At 40.9% G+C, this 20,631-nt stretch overlaps 2 protein-coding genes across 4 annotated transcripts in view; one reads left to right on the top strand and one right to left on the bottom strand.

Annotated features, from left to right (window-relative positions):
- Positions 1-9,693, bottom strand: part of TRAPPC11 (trafficking protein particle complex subunit 11) — a 39,058-nt gene extending 29,365 nt beyond the window's left edge. Inside the window, exons 1-6 of one of the 3 annotated variants that reach the window (XM_070781703.1) lie at positions 9,535-9,693; positions 4,220-4,444; positions 3,180-3,349; positions 1,859-1,929; positions 936-1,050; positions 82-181 (exon numbers count right to left, since the gene is read on the bottom strand). In XM_070781703.1, coding sequence (XP_070637804.1) covers positions 82-181; positions 936-1,050; positions 1,859-1,929; positions 3,180-3,349; positions 4,220-4,423 — 660 coding nt within the window. In that variant the 5' untranslated portion in view covers positions 4,424-4,444; positions 9,535-9,693. Of the gene's footprint in view, positions 1-81; positions 182-935; positions 1,051-1,858; positions 1,930-3,179; positions 3,350-4,219; positions 4,445-9,276; positions 9,295-9,491 lie in introns of those variants that run through there. The other 2 variants (XM_019953456.2, XM_019953457.2) reach the window with 2 other exon arrangements.
- Positions 9,694-9,858: 165 nt separating this feature from the next.
- Positions 9,859-19,632, top strand: RWDD4 (RWD domain containing 4). The gene is made up of 7 exons (XM_019953460.2): positions 9,859-10,125; positions 11,494-11,574; positions 13,595-13,704; positions 13,789-13,936; positions 15,081-15,198; positions 16,068-16,117; positions 17,806-19,632. The coding sequence occupies exons 1-7, from the start codon at positions 10,102-10,104 to the stop codon at positions 17,836-17,838; spliced, it is 564 nt and encodes a 187-aa protein (XP_019809019.2). The 5' UTR covers positions 9,859-10,101; the 3' UTR covers positions 17,839-19,632.
- The last annotated feature ends 999 nt before the right edge of the window (positions 19,633-20,631 follow it).

Here is a 20,631-nt window from a genome sequence, read left to right as displayed (position 1 = left end):
AATCTCCTCAAAAATAACTGATGATGAATAATCTGCTCTAGAATGCTGCTACTATTTCCTTCTCTAGGAAAAGACATGTACCTGGTGTGTTGTTTTATTCAAAAATTCTTTATGAGATTTCACTCTTCTAATCTCAGTGTAGTAATAAGTCTGTGCATGTTCATAAAAGGCATTTTCTAATCTGTTAAAAAAAAACAAACATTCAAACACTAAAGTTACTTTAAACCAAAGTGTTTTCAAGATTCACATTTCTAAGACCTGAAAGTAAATCCTGACAGAAATAATGCCTGATTTACTTCTTAAGATAAAAAGTAAAACAAACTATAAACTAAATTTTTAGGGGAAAAAAAATCTACAAATAAGACCCACCAAAAGCCATTTAAAATTATTTACTGTCTAAGAAATAATCAATAAAAATAACTCTTACAATTTGTAAAAATTAGGTAAGCTCTAATATTACTCCCACTCCAATTATTTTATTATTTTATAAGTATGAAAGAAATAAGATATCTAATACTCAATTAGATTTGACTGTTTTTGCGACTGTAACATTTAGGGTTTAAAGATAAAGAAAACTAACAGGAAAGGGACCGGAAGTGAGAACTAGCAAATGAGGTGAAAGTAACATTTGTGTAAGTTAAATCCGGCTTCATTCTATAATTATGAGATTACAGAGGAACCAAATTGCCTGAAGATGGGTAAACAACTCAAAGTTCTGCTTATGAAAATAAGTATGTATCAGCAGTATCTTCCCAGGGATGAAAGAAAGCTGACTTCAAAGTCAGACAAAGATTGATCTTCAAGGCTCTTCCTCCTTGGAAGAGTTCTGAAGTTATAAAAGGGTTTCAATACATCTAAGCAAAATGTGCAAAAAAGTAAAATAAAATGGATTAGTCAAAACTTAAATAATTCAATGTATTGTCTCGGTTATTCACCTTATAATATAACCCACAAGGTGGTCTGTATGGGGCAGTACGAACAAAGACTTTCCTGACAGCTCACACGCGTTGCATAAGGCTGCAGCCCTTTCTGAAGCAATGACATCTTCTCCTGTTGACAACAAGTTCCATAAAGAGAGATAATCAATATATTTTTCTTAATGAACACTTCCCCAAATTGGTACAACGTAATTAAAAAAAAACTCAAGCCACTTTTCACATCTGTAGGACCCCAGGGGCCTTGAGAGCTCTGTGGGGTGCTTAGAAGCTGTACCATACATCTCTGTCATAGAAAAACACTGTGGAATTTTCTACAGAGCCAAGACAGGCCAAGGAATAACAACAGATATACCACATAACAGTTTCAAAAACCGTAACTAAAAATAAAAGCAATAAAACCATTCATGAAAATGGTTTGGAAAACTATTTAAGACGCTTCAAGTTTCAACACAGAAACAAAAATACATTTTGGCTTCTAAAGTTTGAGATGGTAGAAGAAATAAGCACTTGAAATAAGACATTTTCTTATAGAAAATTAGAACCACCCACCCCCCCCAGCACTTTTCTTTGCCCTACTGGAAATTTAAAAAAAAAAAAAAAATTATGTAAGGAATATAATTTCAACGAGATCTCAAAAGCGAAAACAACCTATAGTTGTTCACTATAGGGTCAATTAATGTGTGCCTCCCTAGGTAAGGTGAATGGAACTAGGGAGCAGGACTTGAGAAGATCGGCACTTTTTAATGTTTTTAATTTTTTTATAATAAGCATTTACTCCTGTGTTATTGGCACTTTTTTAAGGTTAACACACCATCTTTCGCATAACTGAATGCAAAAGATTTTAATATTAAAGATGATGCCTTCTGGTAATAACTGGAAGGATAAACCAATCAATTAGTTGTTAAGCAACCTTCTGCTACCTGGGGGTAAGGGGGTTTTCTTCTGAATCAGAACCACTGCAACTTTGGTGTTTCTCCCTTGTAAACTCTGCCTGCAGCGGAAAAAGAGCAATAAGAGGAATTAATAATTAAACTGTTTTTACTTAAAAAGTGTATTCAAGATTTTACATAAGATACAAGATTGACAATTTAGTCCAAGAAAGACAAATTTAAACTAAAAAAAAAAAATCAAGATTAGGGGAATTTTTTCCCCCGACATATAATGAAACATACATGCCACAATGATTTAAATCTTAAAAGTATAATCTCACATTGAGCTCCTACCGCTAAGTCGCTTCAGTAGTGTCCGACTCTGTGTGACCCCACAGACGGCAGCCCACCAGGCTTCCCCGTCCCTGGGATTCTCCAGGCAAGAACACTGGAGTGGGTTGCCATTTCCTTCTCCAATGCATAAAAGGGAAAAGTGAAAGTGAAGTCGCTCAGTTGTGTCCGACTCTTAGTGACCTCATGGACTGCAGCCTACCAGGCTCCTCCGTCCATGGGATTTTCCAGGCAAGAGTACTGGAGTGGGTTGCCATTGCCTTCTCCCATATTGAGCTCCTATTTCTACAAAAAAAATCTTCTTAGAAGGCAAAAGTTTAACATATACTTTAATATAAAAGTTACACAACAACTTATCTCTTTATAGTGATATGTTAGAGAAGTCATCCAAAAGAATTGTTTAGAAACAAACAGTGATAAAGCAAAAAGTGCTTTATGAGGCTAAATAATAAACCACTACAGTTCAAAAAAATATACAAATGCAAGAAAAAACATTTGGATATTCAGGCCAATTTGTCTTTGAAATTTCTTCCCATTGCTTAGCATACTATAAGTTAAGGTCAGTTAATGCTACCTGTCGGAGAAGGCAATGGCACCCCACTCCAGTACTCTTGCCTGGAAAATCTCATGGAAGGAGGAGCCTGGAAGGCTGCAGTCCACGGGGTCGCTAGAGTCGGACACGACTGAGCGACTTCACTTTCACTTTTCTCTTTCACGCCTTGGAGAAGGAAATGGCAACCCACTCCAGTGTTCTTGCCTGGAGAATCCCAGGGACAGGGGAGCCTGGTGGGCTGCCGTCTATGGGGTCACACAGAGTCGGACACGACTGAAGCGACTTAGCAGCAGCAGCAGCAGCAGCAGCAGCAATGCTACCTGTTAGCAAATCAACAGGTTTCCCCAGAGGCCAGTGATACCAGAACGACCACTGCAGTCTTAACAGCACTCAGCTGCCTTCAGTAAGTGTCGGTAAGCTCCAGAGGTAGGTCTGACCTCACAGTCAACCTGACAAAGGGGACCATACCTGACTATTTCCACTCTGGTGGCACATTCGGACTGCTTCTCCTTCCACTGGGGCTCATCCCAGTCCAGTTCATAAAACACGACCACCAGGGCTGGCACCAGATTCAGATGTTTGTTCATCCAGCCCGTCTTTAAGATCCCTTTGGGGATGTACCATTCATACGAAGTTCTCTGCAAACATTGGCCAAAGTTGAAAAGAGGTACTTGACAACGAGAACAGCAGAGACCACTTGTTATGGAGTGCAGGCACTTTCTGTGTATTTCTCTCATTCCATACATACATGCCACACTTTTTAAAGATAACACTTTTTACAGAGACCAAATAAGAGACTGCAATTTTTGGAGGTAGACACTCAACCCTAGAGCCAGTACTTTAAAAGCCAGTACTTTAAATGTAACCATTTAAAGAAGGACCAAAGCCAAAGCATTTCTAATGACTTCAAATCTTTCAAATAACTATGTCAAGCTTTCAAATTCAAGAGGCTGAATTAAACAGCCCTTTCCCCAAAAAATTCTACTTATATTCTTCACTATCCCAGATTCTGCTCTTATAAAAGCTGCTCAGGTGTTCTCTAAACCCCAAAATGGCTTCATTTGTTTCTAAGTCATGTGGCCAGGATGGCATTATTCCTCCTTGTGGGTCAAAGAAAAAAAGGAAGGATAATTCCTAAGTACAGGGGCAGAAAGGCAGTCACTGCGGGTCAGCAGGAGTGCCATGTCGTGCGAGGGGATGGCCTGAACCACCCAGAAACTCTCGAATCACCCCCAGAGCACCTGCACCAACCCAGACTACTCCAGCTCATGCTGGTCCAACCTTTACTCCACATGAGGAAAGAGAGGACAGGATACAAAACAACTTGGGAGCTTGCAGCGTATTACACACATGAAAACATCTAGAGTTTTCTTCATGCACCTCTGTAACCATGCCCTTGATAAACTCAGGGGGTTCCCTGCACAGATACAGGAACAAAAAAGATATACACACTCAAAGAAGGGGAGACAGAGGGAGAAGGAGGGTCCCCTTGCAAGTAATGTCATTACCTTGGGTCTACATTTAGGATACTCGTGGTCACCTGGGAGCACCTTGAAAGAAATCGGTACCCGGTCAGCCCTCCGGTTGGCACAGAAGGCATCCCAGACAGCGCGATGGACAGCATTATAGACCACATCCAGGCCTGTGAGAGTGACGAAAGCCATAGGCCGACAGCATAATTCCACAGGGAAGTCCCACTGGGTGGGGCTCATGTTTAAGACGTCACGAAAACTCTGAAATGTAAGCATTAATACATCAATAATCAACTTAGTAAAAGCCCACATCCTCATCTAACATATGAACCTCTACCATTCAGCAAATATTACAAAAAGGCAAAAGACTTTGAGTGTTTACAAACTGTCGAGCAAATCCGAAAGAAGAGAGCAAATGGGAAAACTTTAATTCTTGAATTGGGCCTACTACAATTTAATAACTACACATGGACATCACCAGATGGTCAATACCAAAATCAGACTGACTATATTCTTTGCCGCCGAAGATGGAGAAGCTCAATACAGTCAGCAAAAACAAGACCGGGAGCTGACTGTGACTCAGATCATGAAATCCTTATTGCCAAATTCAGACTTAAATCGATGAAAGTAGGGAAAACCACTAGACCATTCAGGTATGACCTAAATCAAATCCCTTACAATTATATAGTGGAAGTGAGAAACAGATTCAAGGGATTAGATCTGATAGACAGAGTGCCTGATGAACTATGGACAGAGGTATGTACGGACACTGTACAGGAGGCAGGGATCAAGACCATTCCCCAGAAAAAGAAATCTAAAAATGAATAGTTGTCTGAAGAGGCCTTACAAATAGCTGAGAAAACAAGAGAAGCTAGAGGCAAAGGAGAAAAGGAAAGATAAACCCATCTGAATGCAGAGTTCCAAAGAACAGCAAGGAGAGATAAGAAAGCCTTCCTCAGTGATCAATGCAAAGAAACAAAGGAAAACAATAGAATGGGAGACTAGAGACTCCAAGAAAATTAAGAGATACTAAGGGAACATTTCAAGCCAAGATGGGCACAATAAAGGACAGGAATGGTATGGACCTAACAGAAGCAGAAGATATTAAGAAGAGGTGGCAAGAATACACAGAACTGTACAAAAAGATCTTCATGACCCAGATAATCACAGTGTGATCACTCACCTAGAACCAGACATCCTGGAATGTAAAGCCAAGGGGGCCTTAGAAAGCATCACTACAGACAAAGCTAGTAAAGGTGATGGAATTCCAAATTTAGGTTGAGGTATTTCAAATCCTAAAAGATGATGCTGTGAAAGTGCTGCACTCAATATACCAGCAAATCTGGAAAACTCAGCAGTGACCACAGGACTATAAAGGTCAGTTTTCGTTCCAATCCCAAAGAAAGGCAATGCCAAAGAATAATCAAACTACCGCACAATTGCACTCATCTCACACGCTAGCAAAGTAATGCTCAAAATTCTCCAAGCCAGGATTCAACAGCATGTGAACTGTGAACTTCCAGATGTTCAAGCTGGATTTAGAAAAGGCAGAGGAACCAGAGATCAAATTGCCAACATCTGTTGGATCATGGGAAAAGATAGAGTTCCAGAAAAACATCTACTTCTGCTTTACTGATTACGTCAAAGCCTTGACTGTGTAGATCACAACAAACTATGCAAAATTCTTCGAGAGATGGGAATACCAGACCACCTGACCTGCCTCTTGAGAAATCTGTATGCATGTCAAGAAGCAACAGTTAGAACCGCATATGGAACAACAGACTGGTTCCAAATAGGAAAAGGAGTATGTCAAGACTGTATATTGTCACCCTGCTTATTTAACTTCTATGCAGAGTACATCATGAGAAACTCTGGGCTGGATGAAGCACAAACTGGAATCAATATTGCCGGGAGAAATGTAAATAACCTCAGATATGCAAATGATACGACCTTTATGGCAGAAAGTGAAGAGGAACTGAAGAGCCTCCTGATGAAAGTGAAAGAGGAGAGTGGAAAATGTTGGCTTAAAACTCAACATTCAGAAAATGAAGATCATGGCATCCGGTCCCATCACTTCAAGGCAAACAGATGGGGAAACAATGACACTCTATTTTCTTGGGCTCCAAAATCACTGAAGATGGTGACTGCAGCCATGAAATTAAAAGACGCTTGCTCCTTGAAAGAAAAGTTATGACCAACCTAGACAGCATATTAAATGCAGACATTACTTTGCCAACAAAGGTCCGTCTAGTCAGAGCTATGATTTTTCCAGTAGTCATGTATGGATGTGAGAGCTGGACTATAAAGAAAGCTGAGTGCCCAAGAATTGATGCTTTTGAACTGTGGTGTTGGAGAAGACTCTTGAGAGTCCCTTGGACTGCAAGGAGATCCAACCAATCCATCCTAAAGGAAATCAGTCCTGAATACTCATTGGAAGGATTGATGCTGAAGCTGAAACTCCAATGCTCTGGCCACCTGATGCAAAGAACTGACTCACTGGAAAAGACCCTGATGCTGGGAAAGATTAAAGGCGGGAGGAGAAGGGGATGACAGAGGATGAGATTGGATGGCATCACCGAATGGATGGACATGAGTTTGAGCACACTCCGAGAGATGGTGAAGGACAGGGAATCCTGGTGTTCTGCAGTCCATGGGGCTGCAAAGAGTGGGAAACTACTGAGCGACTGAACAACAACATGTACAACGATTGTAGTCAACTTTAAGCAAATCACTATTTCTTGTAACATCTCAAAACCACACAGAACTTCAGGATGAACAGACCAAAATCGCAGGAGGGTGATCAAACTACCTACTTCAGTTATTAAAATAATAATAGTAATGACTGACTGACTTATACAATAAAGTACAATTATCTCTAATTTCTTTGTAACTGCTAACGTCTAATTTCTGATTTCCTAAGCTATCATTAAAATTGTATGCTAATTATCTAAGTAGCTATGTTTTCTCATTTCTCCACAATTAGTGCAAATACATCACTTAAAGGAAAATCTACAAGGGAAAAATTAATAATGAATGGAACCCTCCAGGAGAACATATTTCTATTGTGTCCTTTAGCTGAGAAGCGGTCTGTATCAATCCAAGATGCACTAAGTTTACAAAAGCAATCATATAAAGATGTGTTTATTGCAATCAAAATTATCACTGTATTATAAGAATAATTTCTTGATTCCATACACATGTACCATAAGACTGGTTTCAGAGGTTATCTTCACCAGCATGTCATACAGGACTCACACACAATTTCTGTGAGAAGCACATAGGCCACTGAAACAGTATTTTTACCTGAAAAACTGGTTTAGGAAAGGCTATTAGGCTTCTCACCTTAGGTACTAAAGGAACACCGGGTACCAGATAAATGGTTTGGAAAGCCTACCAGAAACAACAGATGTGTACAATAGACAGACGTTTCAGAACTGCTTCAACAGATATTCTGAGGACAGGAGTAAGCTATGAGGGCAAAGGGCTGCATGTTCAGAAAAATAGCCATTCTAGTTTCAGTGAATTTGGGGTGAAAATAAAAAAGAGATGGTCAAAGCACAATCTGAGTGCCACTGCTTGATCCCAAAGAATCTAGATTAGAGCCCTAAATGCCCACTTCCTTTAGTAACCCCAAAGACTCAAAAGAATTAGCTGTGGTCCTTGAATAAGGAGAAATAAGGTGGAAATAAGGAGAAACAGAAATGACTATTAATCACTTAAAATCAAAATCCTGTCCAAGAGTTTATGTTATGTCCATAAACATATAAACTAATATATAATATAAACATAAACTAATATATAATCATTTCAAATTTTGTAGTCACATTAAAAAAGGATGAAATTAATTTTATTAATATGCTGTTTAACCAATGTCCAAAATATTATCAATTCAACATAACTATAAAGTTACTAGTGAAACCTTTTACCTTTTTTAATACTAAGTCTTTCAAAGTCTGGTGTGTATTGTACACTCAGAGCACATCTCAATCAGGCTAGTCTATTTCAAATGCCATTTATGGTGACTGGCTATTATACTAAACTATGCAGCTCTAAATGATGGTAACTGTGTACCAAAAATTACCGTATGAAAATATATCAGAAAGTCTTGCCACATACTACCTTAGGAAGTTTTTGCATTTGAAATGGCTATGCCTAATCAGTGGCCAAAAAAAATGGGAAGAATATTAGCAAAGGCCAACTGCAAAGGTTCTATGGATCTCGATGACAGCCTATAGGAGAAATTCTCAGATCTCCTGGAAGAAACCAATGAGGCAACTAACCAAACTATGACCTGAAAGGAGATGTAGAAGTAGGAAGTACACACTCTGGATGGGAGAGCAAGTTGTGCAAGGGAAGTAGTCTGGAAGCTGGCGTGATCATATAATTATAAGGAAGACTCTCAGAAAGAATGCTGCTGCTGCTGCTAAGTCGCTTCAGTCGTGTCGGACTCTGTGCGACCCCATAGACTGCAGCCCACCAGGCTCCGCTGTCCCTGGGATTCTCCAGGCAAGAACACTGGAGTGGGTTGCCATTTCCTTCTTCACAGAAAGAATGCGTGAGTACTAAATCTCTTCAGTCGTGTCAGACTCTTTGCGACCCCATGGACTGTAGCCCACTAGGTTCCTCTGTCTATGAGATTCTCCAGACAAGAATACTGGAGTGGGTTGCCATTTCCTCCTCGAGGGGATCTTCCCAACTCAGAGACCGAACCCACCACCCTTATGTCTTCTGCACTGACGGATGGGTTCTTTACCAGTAGCGCCACCAGGGGAGCTCCCTTAGAAAGAATGACAGACTGCAAAAAAGTGGCAGGTAATAACAATAATAATGCAGTCCCTATTTTTTAGTTAACGGAGGTTCAGGATGCGCAGGACACAAGGCCGGTAAGGATGGGACTCAACGATGTCCAACTACAAAAACGATCAAAAGAGGAAGGACAGCTTGAGGCCGGGACGGTGAAACAAAAGCTGATGTTGAGGGTGTGAAGCAAAAAGCCCGACTTAGGAAAGACATGGCCCCCCCCCCGCGGTCCAGAATCTTGCTCCCCGGAGCTCAAGTGAAGAAACGCTGCAGCCCTAAAGGCAGACGCTTACCTTCCTCCTCTCCTCCCCGACCCACCCCCTTTAAAGCTGGGGCGTCTTTTCTTTAGCAGCTAAAACAGGAATGCACTCGCTGATGCCGTAGGATATCACAGGCTCCCCCCCCCCTTACCTCCCCCCCCCCCCAAAAAAAAAACAGCATCTTTAGGCGCTAGCAATCTTCCTCGGCGGTTTCTCTCGGCCCCGGAGGTCTTCCGACTCGGACTCACTCAGGTCGCAAGTCCCAGGCCAGCTGCGGCTGTGGCCGCTCACCGTTAGCCGGCGGAGGACGAGAGTAAGCAGGCAGAGATGTCACAGAACGCCGCCGGGGAGGCTGGGTCCGTCTTCCCTTCAGCCGCCGCCCCTGCGCCGGGGCCAGCAAGTGAAACTTCCCAGGGCCCACCTGCGCAGGCACAGGAAGCACTTTCCGGACCTGCCTGACAGCGCTCTGCACCAATCGCAGCACCGGAACTGGACGCCGCTCCCGGAAACGTAAGGAAGGGGCTCCGAGTCCTAGAGGAGAAGGAGCTGGGGGGGCGGGGAAAGGAGTAGCCAATAGGAGCAGCAAGAAGGAGGAGAGGGCGGGGCTTTTGTGGTCACCGCTCCGCCGCCTCTCATCCAAGCCTCCGGCGTCCCGGCTGTCGCGGCCTCCCGTCCCCAGCCAGCGGCCCGACGGGTTTGCTCAGCCCGGGCATCGGGGGCGCGCGACTCTTCTTCTGCCGCGCGAAGTGTGTGTCTCAGCAGCCCAGGGAGCCGGAGAGGGAGCGGCCCGGCCTCGGGGCCACGGCCCTTGCTTCCTTTTCGTTGTCACGAAACGCTGTGCGCCCCGTGACTGGGGCGATGGGTGCCAACGAGGACCAGGAGGTGAGTCCGGGCACGACGCCCCTTCCCCGCGCAGGCGCGGTGCCCCTCTCCGCCCGCGCGTGCCCCTAGCCCCCAAGGCGGCAATCTGGTTGGAGCAGCCCCAAGTTTGTCGGCGTCCTGCGGGGAGAGGCCCCGGTACGCGTGCCGGGGTGGGGGCCCGCCTCTGCTTTTTCTCCACCACCACCCCCACCCGCCCCGCAGTTTTGGATTTTTGCGAAGCCGGGGATCCGCCCCCCACCTCCGGGTCTCTTGACAATAAGGGCAAGTGTCCTTGGCCCGCAAGCCGGTGCACTTGGTTGGCCTTAAACCCCGGAGTTGTTTAGCGCCCGCGTTCCGAGTTAGGCTTCTTAGAATCCTATCTCGTTTACATCTTAGAATCTGTTGTTGACCGGCAGAGAAAGTTAATTGAGTTAGTTAAATTTCTGGTGCAGGGAAGTAATGACCCTAGTGTCTTCTGGCCATATAGCTTGGTGGAAGGAATCATTTATTCACCTTATGGTTTTCCAGTAGATACGAGGTCTGTTTTGAGCATCCATGTACTAGGGTAGTTGTATGGTTTACACTCAAGTATTTTCTCATGAAATGCCACCTTGACATTGAATCATATGACGTGAGAGTTGGAAGGGATGCTCCAGGTCATCTCTAGAGGGAGCTTCTAAATGTGTAATGTGTACAGATGAGAAGAAGGGTCTACAAACATAAAGTGACAGTCCCAGGGCTGCACAGTGAGTTTGTGGTAAAATCGGGTCTAGAATCCCAGTCTCCTAGATAAATAATCCCAATCTCACTCTTCATTTAGAATATACTGCTTGAAAGTTAGCACTTTTATCAGTGTATGATAGAAGTAATGGAATCTCGGGGTTGAAAGTTACCTTTAAAGAAGACCCACAAGCCATGACGTCCAAATGCTTCTAAAATACTCTTGCCAGGTTAGTTTCTAAGCTAAGGCTTGAACAGTTCTTACTGTGAAGCGTGCAGCGTACAGTGTAATGTTCCTTCCAGTTTGGCCCAGGGACCACCACCTAGAACCATTTGGGCAATTGTTAGTAAAACAGATGCCTGCTCTCTGTCTCAGATATACTGAAGCAAAATTCCTGCGGTGAGAACCAGATCTCCATTTAACAATAAAACTCGATTCTTCTTTCATAGGACCGATTTTCAGATGTTTGGAGATCATTTTCCTGCCCAGTTTTTCAGACCTCCTCTTCTCACACTGACTGGTTCCTTTTAGCTTTTCTCCATTCATTCACTCTTATTAGTTCCTTCAGTCGTCTAGAATTGTGTGACCGTGGACATATTATAAGTTTATGTTCTATTTCTAATCCACTTGTACGATTAAACAAAACCCTTTTAATTCATTTCTTTCAGATGGAACTGGAGGCGTTACGCTCTATTTATGAAGGAGATGAAAGTTTCCGGGAATTAAGTCCAGTTTCATTTCAATACAGGGTAAGACCTAACATAAAGAGGAGCACTTGCTACTTTGTTGGGAAGTTGTTTTTTAAAATGCTGGCTTTTTGTTTTTGTTTTTTTTAATTTAGTGGCTTACATTTACTATGTCTTTGGATTTGCTGACACATTTAAATGAAAATGAAAACTCATCACCATGACATCAGTTATTTTCAAACTTTGAAAACTTAATTCAGAAGCTTTTTCAAACTAAGTTAAATGTGTTTAGTATAAGAGAAATATAAAGTATTAGAAATGGAAGAAACATTAGAAATTGTGGTTTTTACCTTCTAATCTTAAAGATAGCATCTCAGCCCTGACTTCCCAAGTTTCCACAGCGATATTGATAAATGTTAGGGTTAAAATCCAGGTCTCTAGGCCAAGCCTAGTTTTCTTCTTACTGCTTTACAGCTTAGTCAAGAAAAGTTGTTATTTTTGTAGTTCTGTATTATCAACACGTGTGAATATTTTTCACATATATGAAATGTCAATTTTTCTTTAAAACACAGGTTGCTTATAATTTTCAGCATGGAACAGCACCAGTATTTGACTTCATAAACAAATAATATAGACCATTTATCCAAACTGTTAAGTAGTGGCGGGTGGTAGGGGAAGGTTTTTTCATAAAAGACTTAAGAAAGGTTTATGGTTGCTGACATTGTCACCATTTAAAATAAATTGATCCTTATGCATGATTGTTACTGACCTCACAGGAAATAAATCCTTTATAGTTATTTCCTTCAGAAACTCCCCTCTCTGCTCACTGCTTCTCAGTTCCCTTTCAAGCTCCACAGTCCTCACATCACCCCACATATAGAACAACAGAGACTTAGTGGCCAAAGGTAACAGTGAAGTTAAGCACTGGGCCCTTCTCTTTGCATCCAGTCACCTCCCCAGACTTCCCCATTCATGGCCTCCCTACCCTAGTGAATGGGAGAGCCCCCCGTCCTCCCCCGATGTCTGCGCTAACACCAGCAGTTACTCACTGAGGATGTTGCAGGATATGTGAGTGTCCTATCGTGTAGACACTGATGGATTTGTATGCAGTGAAGTGTGCGTGGTGTTCATGGTTTTATTCCAGCTTTTCTGTAAACGTTTTCAAAATAAAAAGCTGGGGAAAGCAAAAGAAAAAAAAGAGATCTTTAAGCAACTCAGGTCAAATAGGCTGTTGAAAGATATAAACTTCCCAATTATAAGTCCTGGGGATATTGTGTACAGCATGATGACTGCAGTTGATAATCCCTATTGTGTATTTGAAAGTTGCTAAGAGAGTAGATCATAAAAGTTCTCATCATAACCAAAAATAAACCCCTGTAACTGTGTGTGTTGGTGGATGTTAACTAAACTCATTGTGCTGATCATTTTGCAGTGTATTGAAATGTCAAACCATTATGTCGTGCACCTGAAATTAACATAATCTATTTCAATTACACCTCAAAAATAGAATAAATAAAAAGATAAAAACTTAGGAGTTGTTGCCCAGGCTAAGGCCCTCCTTCCTTCTCTCTCTGCCCTTTCTTTATTTCTCTGAATTTTACATTTCATTTTCTAGTTTCTTGAGATTGTGCTAACTAATGCCTATCCATTTACATGTTCCTAATGTCTATTATGATTTAGCAGTTGGAAAACTGAAGAGAAAGATGAGGTATTTCAAGTGTGTGGATTTTATCTATTCTCTTCCTGTTGTCCATGGTTGATATCTTCTCTTTGTCCTCAGAAAGCTTTGATGGTATAAAAACTGTACGTATAAGATATATAGTTGCTGCTGGGAAAGACTGGAGGCAGGCCGTGGACATCAACCAAAGCTGTTAAAACAGGCTCAGAGTGGGTTAAAAGTCACACACGTTTACACTGCCCTCACCCTCAACAGGGTCTTACTTGGCTCATCCCCTTGAACTTTTAAAAATAACGACATTTCCGATCTGATCACAAGCTTTTGAGGTCATCATTTTAACAATCATCATTTAATATTCTGTTTTTGTAGAACTTTTTACAAGCCTAAGATTCCCCTTTTCTTCAGATAGGTGAAAATGGGGATCCCAAAGCCTTCCTCATAGAGATTTCCTGGACAGAAACCTATCCGCAGACACCTCCCATCATATCCATGAATGCCTTTTTTAACAACACCATGTAAGTACTGTTACGTTGTCATTTCAGTCATGGTAACTCCCTTTTTTACTTTTCTCTTAGCGGTGTATTTCTTGTGCATTGCAGATCATCAGATGTAAAACAGAGCATATTAGCCAAGTTACAGGAAGCAGTGGAAGTCCACCTCGGGACGGCCATGACCTACACGTTGTTTGAATACGCCAAGGACAATAAGGAGCAGTTCATGGAGAACCATCATCCCATTCATTCTGCTGTGAGCAGGGGATTCGACTTTGCCACGTTTTGTTTGTTTTGGTTTTATGCTACTAGTGATTCATTTTTACTACTTATTTATTTATTTTTTTAATTGGAAGGAGACTTTGTTTTTGGTGGGGTTTTTTTAGTTTATTTATTTATTTGGCTGTGCTGGGTCTTCCTTGCTGCATAGGCTTTTCCCTAATTGCGGTGCATGGGCTTCTCATTGTGGCGGCTTCTATTCTTGTGGAGCAGGGGCTCCTCAGCGTTTGCACGTCAGCAGTTGCAGCTCCTGGGCTCTAGAGCAAGGCTCAGTAGTTATGGCACACGGATTTAGCTGCTGCTCAACTTGTGGGATCTTCCCGGATCAGGGATCAAACCGGTGTCTCCTGCATTGGCAGGTGGATTATTTACCACTGAGCCACCAGGACAGCTTGGGAGGAGATTTTGTATTACATTCAAAATGATAGTTACAGCTGGACCCTGAGAGGCAGCTAGAGGAGCAGAGAAGGGCGGTGACTCCTGCACTGGAAGCGAGACCTTGTGGCCCTGAGAATGCACTCTTTGCTGTGTGACTTTAGGCAGCTTTCTTAATCTTGCTGTGCTCAGTTTTGTCATCTGTAAAATGGGAGTTATAATAGTAGTTACTTCATAAGATTGTACTCAGAATCAAATGAGTGATATATGTACAACCTTTACAGCAATGCTTGGCACCTGGTAAGCATTTTCAGTTTTGTCTCTCTGACTCCATGAACTCAAATATTTAAAAATTTTCCTTCATTTCCTCTGGGAACCAGAAGGCTCTAAGTAGGCACACAGTGATTTTTCTAAAGACATATTTAAGCTTTCAAATAATAGCAAATGAACTGAGTTGTAAAATTACCTCGGCACCTCAGAGCTTTAGGATAATCCTGGTATCAGATCTTCTTTCTCAAGGATCTGGTGATAACAGTGTAACAATATTATGTCCTTCAGTGTGAACTTTTAGGGGAGTAAAACCAGTCATGTGCTGAGCTTCCTGACCAGATTAATGAACATAATAATTAAAGAGTCTTTTACTTCACAAACCTAAAAATTGTCAGCTCATTTCAGGATGTGGGCATATTTAGTTTAATTCAGTAAGTTTTAAGGCAAGAGTCTAAGAATTATTTCTTTTTTTCTAGACATCCATAAGCAATATCATCTCAGCTGAAACTCCTAATACAGCTCCATCAAGTAAGAAAAAAGATAAAAAGGAACAACTTTCAAAAGCCCAGAAACGTAAGCTGGCAGATAAAACAGGTTTGTGTTATTTTTTTTTCTTTTATGATACACTTGACTGCTTTTTGATGTGATATGGGTGCCTAATAAGTATTATTTAGATTTAGAATATTGGTTCTCTGCACTCTTTATTCTTAAACCATTTGGATCAGAGACAGTTTTAAGTCACAAATACATATTGAAAATATTTACTACTACTTTACTGAGTGACCGAACTGAACTACCACAAGAGAGAAGCATTTAAGAAGAAGGTAAAGTGGCCAAGTGTACATCAGTCTGAATACTGTAGAATATGAGAATAGTGAACAAATATGTGTCCTACCGGTACCGTCTCTGACATGTTTGGGATTTTCCTGTTTGTTTACCTTTATGACAGATAAGTATATTGTTGACATTTTTTTTTGAAATACAGCTTTCATTTGAAATGAAGTCTGGTCTACCATCAGATCATAATACAATAAATAACAGATTTTTTCTGTAATTGATCTATTTATATAACTCACAGAACAGCATAGTGACACAACTTATTTCATTAAGCGGGGACCTTATATAAAGCAGGGAAGTTGTGCAAGGGCATCAGACTAATAAATTAATTAGCTTCTCTTCCTGGCATTACCAGCTCACCTCCATCTTTTTTCCGTGATGTCAGGTTTTGTCTTGAATGGGAAGAGGATAAATAAGAAAGGCAGTAACATCTAAAACGCCTTGCAAGTACTCCCAGGGGAACAGTGCTTTCAGTGCAGAATGACGATAGGGTGTTTTTCCTCCTTAATAATAAATGATTTAAATTTTTAATCCATTTGTGGTATAGAATAGTATAGAAAAATCGTATTTAAGTTTAAGTATTACTGATTGTTCTTAGCAATAAAGTTACCGTTTTTCTCCCCTAGATCACAAAGGAGAACTTCCTCGGGGATGGAACTGGGTTGATGTGGTGAAGGTTTGTAACATTTTGTTCTCCTCTTCATAAGATTGTTACAGTTACTGCTGTCAAGTAATGAAATTCACATCTTCCATTTTCTCCCCCATCAATCTTTGCATTGGACCCTGATGTCTGTGTTTCCTTTTTCACATTCAGCATGTAAGTATTTTTGAAATATCCTTCACATTTTTCTCTTCCCTAGCCCCTCAGTTTTAGGTTTTGGTTTTTTAAATAGTGAAAAATCTGTAGAAGTGAGTTGTAACTACAATAAAGGGTGACTGTTTATGTAAAACATAACTCTAAGTTATAGATAATACGGAATTTGAAGGAACAAGTCACGAAAAGGAGTGTTTTGATTTCTCAGTGGAGGTGAAGTACTTTTTTTAGGACAAACCCCTGAATGGGGTTGCCCACCATCCTCAAGAAAGGTTTTTTGTTTCTGTTGTACAGAATTGTTTACTTTCCACTTGGGCTTTTCGGCCCACTTCTCTCAGCGTTTGTCTTGGATTCCTCGTCAACAGATCCTTAACACAGCGAGTTAATGCCCTATCTGGGACTTTGTGAAATGAGTTTTTATGCCAGTTAGTGTCACTGTGCTATGTGAAATAATTCCTGTGATCCAAAATTAGGATCAATGAGGACCCACAAATACGGGTGATTTAAAAGCAGTGTTTTCTTAAAGTTTATTTTGAAGCCAGCTGTTTGGGCCTTTTCTATAGAAACTATTTGAAGCAATTGATGTGGTTCTAAAACCAAGTACACAGTCATCTGAGAGTGAGGAGCCATGAACTGCACTTGGAATAAAGAAACTCAGTATGGACAGACCTCATCTTCCTGCAGTTCACTTTATTCTGCTTCATAGATACCGTTTTGTACAAATTGTAGGTTTGTGGCAATCTAGCATTGTCAGACGAGGGTTTGTATTTTTTAGCAATGAAGTATTTTTTGATAAAGGTATGTGCATTGTTCTTTTACACATAATGCAACAGTATAGTGTAAATATAACTTACATTCACTGGGAAGCCAGAAAATCTGTGTGACTTGATTTATTGTGATGTTCACTTTACCGCAGTGGTCTAAAACCCTACCCACGAGATTTGAGGTTGATCTTTATTTCTTATCGTCTTCTTGGGCAAAAGGCTGACCCTGCAATTTAAGAGTTGTACCATTTTCAAAATTTTAAGAATTGCCTGGTTAAGATGATAAATCTTAATACGGTTTTTTTTTACCACAATTTAAAATTTTTAGAATTTATTGTTTTTTTAAAAAAACACAAAAATATCATTCCTTTTATAAATGGCACCTTTTGTATACTCTTGGTTCCAATTTATTTCTTGGAAAGCTTTAAGGAATTTTTTTCCCTCTTTCTGTTGAGGTTATATTATCAAAGAATCATGTTTAAAGTAGTTGAGCCTGAATTTTAAAAGTGTTAGTATTTCCACGTGGTGAAATCTTTAGGTGGTACAAGTTACCTGAACGCTGTTGCCTGTTCTGTTAACTATAAATGTTGCTGCTGCTAAGTCACTTCAGTCGTGTCTGATTCTGTGGGACCCCATAGACAGCAGCCCACCAGGCTCCCCCATCCCTGGGATTCCCCAGAGAAGAACACTGGAGTGGGTTGACTTTTGATTTTAAGTGGAAAAAGTGAACTCAGATAAGACGATAGCTTAAACTTGTTGAATATTTGTTTTCATCTTTTTTTGTAGTTGAGCAAAACTGGCTCTAAAGACGATGAATAGCCCTTGGGATCTGAGACGAAGAAAGAGCATCCTTTAATAAGTAAATGGGGTTCAAAATCTTTCATTACTCTTTTCTGGTATCGAGGTGGCTTTTTATAAAACAATTGTTTTGTATGTTTCTTACGTAAAAAAAAATGTTTAAAGCTGAAAGTTCATGAAGGGAATCTGGTTGTATTAAATTATTTTCACAAACTTGCCTTAATAAAAGGTGAAAATGTTACTGTTTAGTATACTTTATGGAACCAATTATAAACGGACAAATACAAGGAGTTACAAATAATCGATGTCAATTTATGTGATCTTATTCCAGTGGATGTGATATTTTTTAAAGGGGTTTCCAGCCTTTGCAAATTCTTATCCCAGTGGAGAACAGTGAGTGAACAGTGTTTTCACAGTATGATCCGTATTAACAGGCTTCTCGTCTTTAAGTCTTTGTTCCTTCTTTCTCTTAATTACTGAAGTGTAAATTGCTTCAGAGAAATTTAAATACTAGTATTTGAACTTTATACGTAATATTCTTTCTAGGTCCTTTTTATTTTTCAGGGGTGAACTGCTTTTTAAGAAATGTATATCTGTTAATACTTTTGATTTGGGTAATGATGTTTGATCCTGAGAGCTTTCAATGATACATGGAATCAGAGAAAGGAAAAAAATTAAAAGATCTGCCAAATACATTAGAAAATATTTGAATAGAAGTGCTGGTTCCTATTTAAACCATTTCTCTTTGCTGCATATACCTAGATGGGAGTAAAAGATGCCTTAATATTTAATTTTTATATTGTTAAAGACAGCGGTTTTAATAAATTCCTATTTATCCATTGTGTATTTTTAGTTGTTTGGTAACTGAGTTCTTCTAAGTGGTTTCACATAAAACCGCATTTTAAGCCTTGTTGCTTTTCCAGTACCCAAATGTATGTCTCAGCCCGGGCATCCATGTACAAATAGACTTGGAAATCTTTCAAATGCTGAACTGTAGTACTTGCTGGAATTTTTTTTTTTTTTTTAAGTCATTAACAGAGGAAGCTATTAGTGCAGTTTTACCAGGAAGTTACTGACATGTATGTGAGATAGCATATGCTCCCCAGCTTCAAAAATACTTAGACTACTGCCGTGGTTTCTGGAAAGGTTGGCTCTTGGTCCCTCAAGTTATACCTGTGCAGCTTGGGTCTAAGTTTCTAACGAATAGTAAACTTTTAAAGACGTTTCCTTAGCAAAAGAGCAGATTGTTGTAGCCGTGGTTTTTGCTAGGTTCACATAGGCGTCAGTGAAATCGCTTGAATTCTAACGTAAGCATAACTACAGGAAGAAACTCAGTCTCATTCTTAAATGCCGAATTACATTTGTGTTGCTTGGATTAGTCCGACAGAGACATCAAAATCCAGGACCACTGGAACACACTAACTTTTGTCTTCATGTTGTGGGCGTGGTTTATGTTGTGCCAATTTGCTTGTTTTTCGAAGAAGCTGAAACTGCTACATCTGCTAGTAGGAAAAAATGCTTTGTTTTATGCAGAAGATTCTGAAATCATTCAGGTGTGTCGTGGCTCATAGATTACAAAGAATAATGCTAGTTAAATGCCAATGAACTATTTTTACTCTTTTTATATGGAGTGTACAAATTCCGGGGCTGACGGTGGCAGTGGCGCCTCTTCCTGCCTTATGTAAAGCACTTGAACATCCTCACCAAGGTCGCCGTCATCTGGTTAATACTCCCACTATATTTTCTCAAAGTCTGTTTACGTAAAACTGTATGGAATGATGTAATAAGCAATAAAACCTGAATTTTACCCATTGACGTTTCTGTATGTTTTATTTCACGTACTTGAGAGAGAACTGTTGGTTTTATAACTGCTCTGACTTACAGCGCAAGATGTACCATCCAGCTAGAAATGGTGCAAAATGTTGGACCCCCCCCCCCCCCAAAAAAAAGATATTTTAAATGAGCTGATGAGAGGATAAGAAATGCCCAGCATCTAAAAAGTTTAAATGCAAGTTGGAAACCTTTAGTTCTCACAGCCTCGGGGGCCCAGAAGACAGGAGATGAAGTCCAGGATTAACTCAGGGTAGAGACACACGCATGCACAGCACACATGAGGCTGACCCTGGCCCTCGTGGGGCCCCTGGGGAAGAGTTCTTGTCTTGAACGTTGGTTCTGGATGGAGCGGTAAATGTAGGTATATATACATGTGCTCTTCTGCAACTCATAGCAAGTTATCTCACTCTTGGGTTTCAGCCTAAATTCCTCCCCGCTGTGGTGGTGGTGGTTTAGTCGTTAAGTCGTGTCTGACTCTTGCAACCCCATATACCATAGCCGGCCAGGCTCCTCTGTCCATGGGATTCTCCAGGCAAGGATACTGGAGTGGGTTACCGTTTTCTTCTCCAGGGGATCTTCCCAACCCAGGGGTTGGACCTGGGTCTCCTGCACTGCAAGCAGATTCTTTACTGACTGAGCTGCCATCTCAAAAAAAAAAAACCCTCAACGCAGGATGGTAAGGAGTGGGTAGAACCTCTGGGCAGCCGATAGAAAGGGCCACAAATCTACTGTGGAAGGTGGAAAGAAAGTGAAAGTGAAGTTGCTCAGTCTCGTCCGACTCTGTGACCCCATGGACTGTAGCCTACCAGGCTCCTCAGTCCATAGAATTTTCCAGGCAAGAGTACTGGAGTGGGTTGCCATTTCCTTCTCCAGGGGATCTTCCCAATCCAGGGATCGAATCCAGGTCTCCTGCACTGCAGGCAGACGCCTCAGAGAACTAGATCCCATGTGCCAGAGCTAAGACCCAGTGCAGCCAATTTT

The sequence above is a fragment of the Bos indicus genome, chromosome 27 (assembly GCF_029378745.1).
Source record: "Bos indicus isolate NIAB-ARS_2022 breed Sahiwal x Tharparkar chromosome 27, NIAB-ARS_B.indTharparkar_mat_pri_1.0, whole genome shotgun sequence".
NCBI classification, from domain to species: domain Eukaryota; kingdom Metazoa; phylum Chordata; class Mammalia; order Artiodactyla; family Bovidae; genus Bos; species Bos indicus.
The sequence above is the reverse complement of the archived record's forward strand: the minus strand, read 5'-3'. Positions and strand labels throughout refer to the sequence as shown.

Excerpts from the sequence above, each read along its gene's own strand:
- RWDD4 (XM_019953460.2), top strand. The coding sequence starts at position 10,102 with ATGGGTGCCAACGAGGACCAGGAG. Across the intron at positions 15,199-16,067 it reads TAAGCTGGCAGATAAAACAG|ATCACAAAGGAGAACTTCCT; the intron begins GTTTGTGTTATT and ends TTTCTCCCCTAG. Across the intron at positions 16,118-17,805 it reads ACTGGGTTGATGTGGTGAAG|TTGAGCAAAACTGGCTCTAA; the intron begins GTTTGTAACATT and ends CTTTTTTTGTAG.